This window comes from Rhinatrema bivittatum, chromosome 3 (assembly GCF_901001135.1).
Source record: "Rhinatrema bivittatum chromosome 3, aRhiBiv1.1, whole genome shotgun sequence".
Taxonomy (NCBI): Eukaryota; Metazoa; Chordata; class Amphibia; order Gymnophiona; family Rhinatrematidae; genus Rhinatrema; species Rhinatrema bivittatum.
In genome coordinates, this window is record NC_042617.1 from 63,417,489 (window position 1) to 63,430,485 (window position 12,997).

General features: G+C 43.7%; 1 protein-coding gene across 2 annotated transcripts in view; it reads right to left on the minus strand.

Annotated features, from left to right (window-relative positions):
* HAAO (3-hydroxyanthranilate 3,4-dioxygenase) overlaps window positions 1-12,997 on the minus strand; it is a 103,100-nt gene that overhangs the window by 13,358 nt on the left and 76,745 nt on the right. For both annotated transcript variants that reach the window (XM_029593318.1, XM_029593319.1), the window contains one exon: window positions 5,355-5,423. In XM_029593318.1, coding sequence (XP_029449178.1) covers window positions 5,355-5,423 — 69 coding nt within the window. The remainder of the gene's footprint in view (window positions 1-5,354; window positions 5,424-12,997) is intronic.

The window sequence follows — 12,997 nt, forward strand, 5'->3', positions numbered from 1 at the left end:
GCATGCAGGTCTACTAATTGTTTTTTACTGATAAATAATGCCATATACTGCACCCTAGATTGGCTTTCTAAGTAATTTGCAGCAGTCATTATGCATCATGTATGAAACTTTAAAATAATTTACTTCAATTGTTTCTAGCACTTACCAGCATTAAAAATTCCTTATTAATCAGAATTTATTTTATATTTATTACAGTTTATAAATGCACAAGTATAGAAAACAATCAGATCCAATCATGTAATAAAACAAAAATTAATGTATTCTTTCATGAACCATCTTTGCAGAAACCCAGAAATCTTCATAAATACAATAAAATATAATTAATCATCAGAACAGGTGCAGCACAGAGCTAGGGCAATTCACATTACAACTAACATGAAAAAAAATTCAAATTCTGGTGTCACCTCAGCAAAAAATAACCCTCCACTGCTATTTTGTGAAGTAACACAAACTCTTGCAAAGAAAGAGGCATCTAGAACCTTGCCATACAGTCACAGCACTGACTCTCAGGATTCAAATAACAGCAACCTTATGAAAACGCAGCAATGCAAATACTACACCAGGCCCTAGAACATTAATACATCACCTATGGGAATAACAGAACAAGCTGGACTACTACTACAGAGAAACTACACTAGGAGAAATACTGCATTTCTGTCACACACAGGCAAAACTGAGACCGACCCTTACCTAATACAGAAATAAAAGACTATAAATTAGAAACAGAACAACATGCAGATAAAACCAAAATAGAACGCCTGAGAAACTAGACTCTCAACAGTGGAATACTGAAGAAAGAGCAAAATACAAAAATATAAGAAATACACATTCCCAAAGATGACATATTTAAATTGCTCGTAATAATAAGGCTAAAGTACAACAGATTATCAACAAAACAAATCACAGTGAATTACGTTTTTTTGTATCATTAAGTAGACCTCACACATAGGCGTAGATGTGAATGCTATTCTGCATAATGTTTTACACCAGTAGTATAATCATGGGTCAGAAATGAATTTTATATGCTTAGTGAGTCCAAAGTGAAAAGATTTCAAAGTTGATGTAGCATGACATTTCTCATTGTATTCATTGTTGCAGAATTTTTTAATGCATCATAGTAATGACAACATTCAATTTCTTAAGATAATGTAGGAATGTGAGGAAACGCATTACTTCCATGTTGGTGAAAATGCCACGAAAATCATCTCACATATATTCGGCTCCTTGATGAAGGCAGACGCCAAAACACGGTCCATGTCGGGCTAATATACCTCGAGCCTTGTAACATCTTTAACTCTCAGGCGTTTCTTCACTTGCAAAAAAAGCTAAGTAGCTACATTATCTTAAGAAATTGAATGTTGTCAATACTATGATGAGTTAATTCTGTAACAATGAATACAATGGGAAATGTCATGCTACATCAACTTTGAATTCTTTTCACTTTGGACTCACTAAGCATATAAAATTCTTTTCTGACCCATGATTATACTACTGGTGTAAAACGTTATGCAGAATAGCAATCACATCTATGCCTAAGTATGAGGTCTACTTAATGATACAAACATAATTCACGTTGATTTTTGGTACTTTAGCCTTCTTATTATTACGATTTTATACATGGCTACTACGGTACTACCTGTCCATAAATTTTGAGAGAGCGGTTGTGTTGCTTATATTTAAATTGCTAACATCTCAAAATATTTTTTTGTTTTTACCTTTGTTGTCTGATCTTTGTATTTTTCTAATCAGTTGGTCCTGGTCTCTTTATCCCATTTTTTCCCTTGTTGCTCATTTCCTAATTCCTTTTCAGTGTCTTTCTTCTATTACTGTCTTCTTCCCTTCCACATACACTCACATACACGCTTTCTCTCAGATTCCCCCTCACACACATGCTCTCACTCTCATATGCACTCCCCACCACACACACAAGCTCACATTCTCTGCAGACACACATACAAGCTCTCACTTTCTCACCCCTCCCCAGGCTTATATTCTTATGCACACACAGACGCACATCCAGACACCCATTCTCACCCACACATAAACCCAGACTCCGAGTCTCACCCACACACCATGCTCCCAGTCTCACCACACATACACATATTCAAGCTCCCATTCCCACCGATACATACACACATTTAAGGTCCCATTCTCACCCACACATACACACATTCAAGCGTAGGTGATGACAAGGCAATGGACAAAGCCAGGATCAAGAGACGTGGTCAATGGTAGCCGGGGTCAGGTTCCGAGGATCAGTCCGAGGAGTGTCGGCCAAAGCAGGGGTCAGTCCGAGAGTAGTCAATGAATCAGTCCGAGAGTAGTCGGCCAAAGCAGGGGTCAGTCCGAGAGTAGTCAACGGAATCAGTCCGAGAGTAGTCAACGAAGCAGGGGTCAGGTTCCAGAGGTCAGATGAGGTCATGAAGGCAGGCAGAGGTCAAGATCCAGGCAGCGAGCAGAATGGTCAATGGAGCAGGCAGAGGTCAGTACCAGAGAGACAATCCAAAGGTACTACCTGGGGAGACAGGACAGACAGATGCTGGAACAGAAGGATGCTGGAACAGTAGGACGCTGGAACAAGACTGGAACAAGACTGGAACAAGACTGTGAACGTGGAGGCAAACTAGTACACTTACAGTGCCGACCCGATTGCCAAGGCAAGGAAGTGCAGGCAGGAACTTCCTTAAGTAGTACATTCAATCAGGATGTGCTGCAGATCTAGGACCCACCCCTGGCCCTACAAGAGACCGGGCGGTCCGCGTGCACGTAGGGGTGTGGCCGACGCCACGGAGGATGCTGAACTCCGGCGTGAGGCCTGGTGCGCAGTGGAAGGCCCGGCGACCGCCGCCGCAGGATGCCGAGGCCTGGAGGACCTCACGGCTGATGCTGGGGAGCCCGACCCGTGACCTGCAGAGGAGCTAGCGAGGTGAGCAGGCCCATGTGTGGGCCGAGAGAGGACGGGGCTCACAACAGGAGGTCTAGGTGAAAGCAGAGTTGCTTACCTGTAACAGGTATTCTCCAAGGACAACAGGATGATAGTCCTCACACATGGGTGACATCATCAGATGGAGCCTGGCATGGAAAACTTTTGTCAAAGTTTCTATAAACTTTGACAGACATACTAAGAATGCCCAGTATGCCGCTAACCACACGTCTACGCGGGGGCCCTCTTCAGACTTATAACAGAGTTAGCAAAAAATAAAATAACAAACCAAAAGAAACCAACTTCTCCAAGGACAAGCAGGATGATAGTCTTTACACATGGGTGATTATGTAGCAGCAGGCTGCTTTCCCAACATGTGGAACATAGAACAGGTGCCAATGTGCACAACAACTAGAGCTGCTATACCTAAGGGAGCAAGCCTGCACCCAAGGACAGGGCCCACAGTAGCAATAGTTGGGGCTTCTTGGCTGAAAAAGATTCCGGAGGACTGACTGTCCAAAAGGACTGTCACGTCAGCCCTCCTTATCCAGACAATAATGAGAGGTGAATGTGTGGAGGGAACTCCAGATTGCCGCCCTGCATATCTCGTCAATGGGAACAGTATGCAAGTGAGCCACTGAAACTGACATGCCTGGAATGGCAGTGGCTATTCTCTAAGTGAACTTAATAGCAGGTAATGGACTTTTCCTCCAAGAACTTATCCAATCCTTTTTTAAACACAGCTATACTAACTGCACTAACCACATCCTCTGGTAACAAATTCCAGAGTTTAATTGTGAGTTGAGTAAAAAAGAACTTTCTCCGATTAGTTTTAAATGTGCCCCATGCTAACTTCATGGAGTGCCCCCTAGTCTATTGTCCGAAAGAGTAAATAACTGATTCACATCTACCCATTCTAAAGAATTTGGCACAAGTATCCCCAGATATTTGATGGGTCCAGGTGCCCATTTTAGTGGGAAGGGAGCACCCCATGTCTGCTTGAGATTACTGAATATTTCCAAAGCTTCAGATTTGTCTGTGTTTATTTTAAGCCCAGAAAAGCTGCCATACCAGGCATGAAGGAGTAGTACTTTTGGAAGCGATTTTTGGGGCTGTGTAAGGAAAATTAATATGTCGTCAGCAAAGGCAGCTGTTTTAAATTCCCGTCCATTACATTTGAGCCCGGATATCTGATCATCTCATGAGATTAATATTCGTAATAGTGGGTCTATTGCTAAGATGTATAGCAGGAGTGACAAAGGACACCCCTGCCGCACCCCTCTTTGCGGTGTGAATGCTTGAGAGATATGTGTGATGTGGGATGCTTGTAGAGAAGGGATAAATAAGCCATTAGATTTCCTTGGAAACCAAAATACCCAAGAGCGGAAAGTAGATAGTTCCAGGAAACCCGACTGAAAGCTTTTTCGGAAACAAAACTGACTGCCATAGATGGGATCTGGTTTGTCTGACAATAGGCAATAGCCGTAAGTAGTTTAGCTATATGCCAGCCAGATGATCGACCTTTAACAAAGCCCACTTGATTTAGGGAGATGAGATCGGGTAGTACCAGGCTTATCCTATTGGCCAAAATGGTGGCTAAGAGCTTGAGATCACAATTTAATAAGGATATTAGACTATATGAGGCAGGTTGACTAGGGTCCTTACCAGGTTTAGGAAGGACAGTTATATAGGCTTTGTTAAAGTCTTGGGGGAATGTATTATTGGCCAGTGCTTTAAGATAGAAAAAATGGAGTGAGTCCACTACCCGTTCTCCAAGAATTTTGTAGTTATCGTAGGCAAATCCATCAGGTCCCAGGTCTGCAGAGTCTCCATCCGGAACTGGGGTACCTTGAGAGCTACGTTCACCTTTTTAAAATCCAGAATTGGACGAAAAGTTCCTTTCTTCTTTGGAACCACAAAATAAATGGAATAACGTCCTATCCCTTGTTCCTTTTCAGGGATGGGAACGATGGCTCCCAGCATTTGCAGTCACTGGATGGTCTGCTGCACGATAGGTTTCTTTTCCAGTGAGACACAAGGAGATACCATGAACAGGCTCCTTAGTGGCTGAGCAAATTCTGAAGCATAACCTTGTCTTATGTCGCTTAGAACCCACTGGTCTGCTGTGATTTTGACCCACTCCTTGTAAAATTGAGTCAAATGACCCCCGATGACTGGGGCTGAGGAGTGGGCCGGCCTCGCCCCATTGTACAGGTTTGGCTCCATCACTCCACTGATCAGAGCCCTCTCTGTTAGGCCAACATCCATGAAATGACTGGTTCCAGGACTGCAACCTCCCTGAGGTCTGCCTCTGCCCAGAGCTCTGCGTGATTTACATGCATAAAATAGGGTTTTACGCGTGTCCGAGTGCTTGGGAAATCAACCCCCAACAGAGTTGTTATGACCAACCAAACATTTAATTTTCACTTACCAGCTGCCATAGCCAGATATCTGCATTTAATTTCTTTCTTTCACATTCTCCTGGCCCATATAACACAGCCTAAAAAACAGAAACATGAGAGAGATAAAATCTTTTTCCTTATACAGTACACGCCACATTTTTCATAGGACTTCTTCCAGGAGATAAATCTCTTCAAAATGACTGTGTCTGGCTTAAAATGAGCATTACAGTACTTCTTTGCATTCCCTGACAGAGGATAAGGTGCCTACTGGGGATACAAAAAAAAGCATTTAAAGCATGACAGAAGCCAGAAGAAAGAGAAAAGGGGTGGTGAAACATTTCATTATGCTTGCTGAAATGATTAATCACTCACCCTAGTATTCAAATAAAAGTTATTATATTATTATGAAGCTTAGCATAGTTGTGATTAAAGAAGATGCATTTTTACTAGGGATGGTAAATAATAAAGACGATCCATCAAGTACCAAGATATCTCATATAACAGACTTCAGGTGTCCTGAGTCATAGAAGACTGAAATACACAGTAGACTTGATTCAGTACAGGATGCACTTGACTTGCCAGGCAGCAAAGGTGAAGTATTCTGATGGGTAGTAAACACTGTTCCAGTAGTTGATATATATATTTTTAAGGATGTGCATTCATTGCATTCATTTTAAACAAATACCAAAAGTGCAATGAATGAGGCCATTTTCGGTTCATTCTTCCCACAAAAATATCCTAAATTTTTTGAGTATTTTCATATTCGTTGCCCAATACAAAAGATTCTCCTGCCAGTATATTTCTACTTGGGACAGGGCCTCTCAGCACCTTTATGTTGTACAAATGTAAGGCTGTACAACATAATGGCGCTGGCAACATGAGAGCCATGAAGTCACTTCGGTGCCAATCTCCAGGCAGCCCGCACCGTTTTTAAAACCAGGTGCCAGGGCTGGAGTGAGTTGGCTTCGCTTCACAAGAACGACCATTAAGAGAGGGAGGCCTCTGACCTGGATGGGGGTTCAAGGGAGACTCAGCCTGGTAGGTTTGTGCCCTGACCTCAATTTTGTCACCAGTAGTGGGGGTTGGAGGGGCCTGGGAACACCCGGTTGGGCAGGCCTGAACTCTGGTTTGAAATTTACTAGGCAGGAGAGTACTTTGAGGGCATTGGGGTTTTTTTGTTTAGTTTTTTTTTTTTTTTTTTTTGGGGGGGGGGGGGTTAATTATCTTTTTTTTTAAATTCAGGACAGAGCTTGGATATATCCTTAGTGGGGGGACAGTAAACCTAGGCAGAGTGCAGGGCAAGATGATCATGTTCTGCTAGCATCTACTATGTCATATGTAACTATGGTAACTGAAAGGTTGGTGGGTTCAAGGAAAGGGCTCCCAAGGAAAAGATGTCACTCAGAAATGATGATCCAAAAAACTATGATCCAAAAAACACAGGAGAAGCCCTCAGGATCCATAGATGCCAAAAAGGCTAGGAAAGTCCCACAGCTGAAGGGGTCTAGGGAGAGGTCTCTGCAAGGAAATGAGATACACTAGATGACTGTTAAGGTCCATATCAACTCTCATTCCATATTTTTCTATTTTTCTATGCTTGGAGATTGAGGATCTGAAGAAGAAAGCCCAGGAGCTCAAGTGCCTTGAGGGGGGACTGGCTGGAGTAGCTGCATGACAGGCAGGAGTGGGCCAGAGGTAAGGTTCTGGGAAGTTCCACAGCTGTGATGAGACATCAAGATGCTCCACCTCCGCAGAAGGCTGTCTCTCTAGCTCTCATTCAGACATAGCTATTGAACTGACACTGTATATAAAAGCTGGTATAAAGAGAAATACTCAAAGTGATTGGGATTCAAATAGATAAAATGAAACTATAGATATTCCATAAACTATTGCTTACTATTGTTTTGTTTTGGGACTCTCAGTGGTGGCAGTATTTTAGTACATTTTCCCCAGTCTTATAAGGTGACTTTACCAAGTGGCTAATCATCACTATACCCCCTAAGGAATCTGAACCAGCTTCTCAAAATGTCCCCTCCACACGGCCATGCAACTTTGGCTTCTCATTGTGTTCTGACCATACTGCTCACCCCAGCCGTACACAAGCCCCATACTCTTCTTTTATTAAGATACAGGCTTGCAAGATCAGTGTAGGTTACCCCACTGCTTCATCTCATACATTTATTTATTTATACATTTTTTATATACCGTAATTCAGTTATTAGATCATGAGCGGTTTACAATTAAAAAGGATAAATCATATAAACACATCATAAAATACAATACAGATAAAAAATTAATACAGGAGAAGGAAGAATAGCCTAGTGGTTAGAGCAGTGGGCTACAAACCAGAAGACAGAGTTCAAGTCCTGCTGTCACTCCTTGTGACCCTGGGCAAGTCACTTTACCCTCCATTGCCTCAGGTACAAAACTTAGACTGTAAGCCCTCTGGGGATAGGGAAATACCTACAGTACCTGAATGTAAACCAATGTGATATCGCAGATCAAATGTTGGTATATAAAAAATAATAAATACAATACAGATAAAATAAGTGCAAAATAAAGATATTTAAAGTAGCTTTGAATAAGATAAAATTAGATATTAAAACTGGTTGTAAATTAAAATGCCAATAAAAGAATTAAGCCTTAGATTACTATAAATTAGAGATGTGATTTGGCCAAACCTTTTGGTTCGGCCTTCATTATCAGCGCACCATGGGAAATGTAGTTTTCCCGCGGTTTGGGCCAATTTTTTTCGGCTGCCCTGAAAAAAAAATCCCAAACCTATCCCAACCCTTCAAATTTAATTAATTGCAACCCCCTCCGTCCCAACACCCCCCCCTCCAAAACTTGCCGAAAGTCCCTGGTGGTCCAGCGGGGGCCCCGGGAGCGATCTCCTCCTCTCGGGCAGTCGGCTGCCAGTTATCAAAATGGCGCCAGTGGCTCTTTGCCTTTACCATGTGACAGGGGCTACCAGTGCCATTGGTTGGCCCCTGTCAGTGGTAGGAGCAATGGATGGCCCGTGCCATTTTTGGAGGAGAAGGCAGTACCTTATAGCAGCTGCTCCAGCAGTACTGCATCCATTAGTAGCCGGAGCTGAGTCTCAGCCTGAAGCATGGCCCTTACCAGCAACAGGAACTGGGCTTGAGCTTGCAGCACTGCTCCCATCAGCAGCAGGAGCCAGGCCTCAACCTCTACTCCTTCTCCCCTTTAATTGTCACCCCTAGAGAGTCACCCCTATTTTTCCCCAGGACCTGCAGGTGAAGTTCATACTGAGGACCTCTATCTGAAAGAGGAAGGTGGCGAGGATGCAGTGCCACATCTTGGGTACAGACACTTTGAAGCCACTCACAGCCCTTGAGCCTGGTTCTATGGGAGGAGCACTTACACCTCTAGCAGAGCTCAAATCTCAATGAGCTATGAGCATAGTTCTGGAGTAGCATGATGAGAGCAATTTCAATATACACTACCTAAATGTGCTAATACGTATTGCATTTAGATTCCAAAGCAAGATGGCTGTTCCAGAATGGCCCTAGTAATTAGCAGTTTGAACAAGCCATATAACATAGCCTACACAATTATGGCCCGATTTCAATAGGGCCATGCGCATAAAAAACAGGGGTTACTAGTGTGGCCAGGCCTTGTGTGTACCGCGTGCATTTTAGAATGGGCGTGGCCACACGCGTAATCCCCGTTATGCACCGAAGTGCCAGGCCCTGAAAAAGGGGCAGGCCAGGGGTGTGTGATCTGGACAGGGAGGTGCGGGGCGGAGAATGGGCCGGGACAGCACCATTAGCTGCTGTCCCGGGGAGCAGTAAGTATTAAAATAAAAAAAATTAGGGATAAGTAGGTTTAGGTTAGGGGTCGGAGAGGAGAGGGGAAGAGGTAGGAAGGGAGAGTTAGGGATAGGAAAGTACCCTCCCAGTCCGATCCTTAACTGGAGCGGACTGGGAGGGAACTGGGGGAGGTGTGATAGTGTCATCACGCGTATTTTGCTAAAATCTCCCGCGCGCTCGCAAGTTGCGGGCCGCCCGCACATGCGTGCTGAATTTTAAATCCGGCGCATGTGCGCACGTCCATCGGATTTTATAACATGTGCATGCTGACGCACGCATGTTATAAAATCGGTAGTCTTAAAATTGACCCCTTATTATTAGTACAAGGAAGGGTCTGCATATAAGAGGAAAACACCTGATGTCCCTGTGTAGAACTTGGCCCAGCTAATTATAAATGAGGCTTCATATAAATAGAAATAATTAAATAAATGACTTTCAATACACACTTGTAAAGTGACAAAACATATTTCATTGCTCCATATTAATACAACAGGCATTCTATATCTCAGACACATTATATACACAGAGGTGGGAAATGTGCACACACACATTTATGAAAAGCACACATGCACGCCCCTCGCACACAGATTTAGCCACCATTTCATGTGCATAGTTTTGCTTTAATTATTGGTGCAAACCACGTGGGTAAAAAGTACATGTGGTGTTTGCACCATTGTGGGCAGTTTGATTATTAGCCCCAAAATAAATAATAAATCCATGGTGTGACTACACCTTGAGTAATATATGAATTTCTATTCACTTAATCTCAAAAAAGCTATAGCAGAATTAGAAACGGTACAGGGAAGGGCAACTTAAATAATAAAGAGTGTAGAATGAAGGTTGTCCTTACAAAGAAAGACAGGTTAGGGCTCTTCAGCTTGGAGAAGAGATGACTGGGAGGGTTTATGATATAGGTTTATACAATTATTAATGACATGGAAGAAGTAAATCACAGTTACTTACCATTTCAAATAATACTAGGTCTAGGGGACACTGCTTGAAACTAGCAACAGATTTATAACAAATTTATGAAAGTATTTTTTCAGTTGACACACTGTTAAGTTCTTGAATTTATTACCAGAGGATGTAATTAAAAATTACATCCTCTGGTAATAAATCCTCTGGTAATAAATTAAAAAAAAAAAACAATTCCACCGCTCCCGAGTTAAGAAGCAGGCCGCAGGACGAAACGTGGTGAGTGAGCCGCGCCCCTAAGCAGGCATCAGGCCTATCAGAGGGCGGCTACTGCCCCCTTTAAACTCCGGCGCATCTCGGAGGCGTCGCGCCCCCGGCGTCGCGCGCCTGAAGGAGCGCGACCTAAGGGGCCTGCCCCTTAGCGCGCCCCTTGGAGCGACCCAGAGCCAGGGCAGCTACACACTCATTACCAGCCACGGAAAATATACGCCAGTACCTCCAGCACTCAATCAAAAACCTCCAAGGTCAAGACGACACATCCAGAGGCATACGGACATCATTCAGCCTTCATTAGCGTGCCATCCTTACAGCCCCCAGCAGCACCCATCCAGACTATAACAGCACTCATCCAGCTGCACCCATCTAGCCTCCAGCACTCATCCAGCTGCACTCAACCAGTCTACAGCACTCATCCAGCTGCACCCATCTAGCCTCCAGCACTCATCCAGCTGCACTCAACCAGTCTACAGCACTCATCCAGCTGCACCCATCTAGCCTCCAGCACTCATCCAGCTGCACTCAACCAGTCTACAGCACTCATCCAGCTGCACCCATCTAGCCTCCAGCACTCATCCAGCTGCACTCAACCAGTCTACAGCACTCATCCAGCTGCACCCATCTAGCCTCCAGCACTCATCCAGCTGCACTCAACCAGTCTACAGCACTCATCCAGCTGCACCCATCTAGCCTCCAGCACTCATCCAGCTGCACTCAACCAGTCTACAGCACCCATCCAACCTCCAGCAGTACCCATCCAGACTACAACAGCACTCATCCAGCCACCAGCACTCATCCAGCCTCCAGCAACACTCATCCAGCTTCCAGCACCCATTTAACCTCCAACAGCAATCATCAGCCTCTAGCAACTATGCACTACCGCCCACGCCCCTACAACTCACTCATTCCAATCATGATTTCCCCCACCACACAATTCCTAGGTCTCACCCTATTCACCATCATCCTATTTAACGCCCAATCGCTCACCAATAAAACTCTTATACTTAACGACATACTGCAGGACACAACCCCAGACTTTTGCGCCATAACAGAAACATGGCTCAAACACACCGACATCACCCTCATTAACCAACTACCAACACAAACTTACGATTTCTTCTCCATCCCTAGACAAAAAAAAAGAGGAGGGGGTATCTTCTTAGCTGCTAAAAAATCCCTAAGGTTCACACACTACCCGATCAACACAGCTACCAAATTAGAACTAGGATTGTTCAAATCAGAATATCTCCAAATCCTTCTAGTCTATGCCCCTCCAGGCTTGCTAGAATCAGACGCCTCCCCTATTCTCGAAACCATAACTTTGCATCTTAATCTTGACTCCCCTGCTATAATCCTGGGCGACTTCAACTTACATGTTGACAAAGTCCCCCTTTCAACAAACTGTGAAGCCTTCCTCACCGCATTGTCAGCGATGGGTTTCAATCAACAAATCAACAAACCCACTCACAAAGGAGGCCACACACTCGATCTCTTCTTTACAAACTCCGGTATTTCTCTAACAAAACAACCAAATTGCAAAAAAGTCCCATGGTCAGACCACTCTCTAATCTCCACCAGCTTTTCTGTACCACGATCAGACTCTAATCTCGACTCAAGACCTTCTTTCCAATACAGAAAACCTTGCACCTCGGAACACCTCAACAAACTACTAAATACAGATCTACCACTCATCGATGTTTCTACACCCAACTCTGCACTCCAATCCTGGTCCAAAATAACAAAATCTATAGCTAACACTCTTTGCCCTCTGACAACCAAAACACAGACTTCAAATGCATCCAAAAGACAACCCTGGTTTAATGAGGAGCTGCGAAAACTCAAACAACTACTTCGGCAGAAAGAAAGAAAATGGCGCAAAGCCCCTTCACCGGCCTCACTCTCTGATTATAAACGCTCACTCCATCTATACAAAAGTACTACGCTGAAAACCAAAAGAGACTACTATGCCCTTAAGGTTCACCACCTCATCTTTGACTCAAAAGCTTTATTCGCCTTCGTTTCCAGTCTCACCAAACCTATCATTCCAGATATCCCACCCGAACTAGCTCAGACTAAAGCAGATGAACTGGCTCTTCATTTCAACAAAAAAATATCTGACCTCCTCAATCAGCTGATACCTAACAATGCCTCTCCAGATAACTTATATCTCCCCCAAAACAAAGACATTCAGTTCAACGCGTTCGAACACATTACAATCACAGAAATACAATCGGTGCTGAAGAGAATGAAACCGTCATCACATCCATTTGATCAAATCCCTTCCAAAATGCTTCTTCTCATCCCTGACACTATAGCAAAAACACTAGCAGACATCATAAACTGCTCCCTGTCACATGGCATCTACCCAGATGACCTAAAAACTGCCTCAATCAAACCACTCCTAAAAAAACCAAATCTAAATGCTGATGATCCTAATAACTTCCGCCCCATTTCCAACCTCCCATTCATAGCCAAAATTATGGAGAAATTGGTAAACATTCAACTATCCAACTACTTAGAAGACCACAGTATTCTGTCTCCAAACCAATATGGCTTTCGCAAAGCAGCAAGCACAGAAACGCTACTTCTCTCACTCATGGACTTCCTCCTATCTGGAATTGATAAAGGCCAAGCATTTTTACTAATCC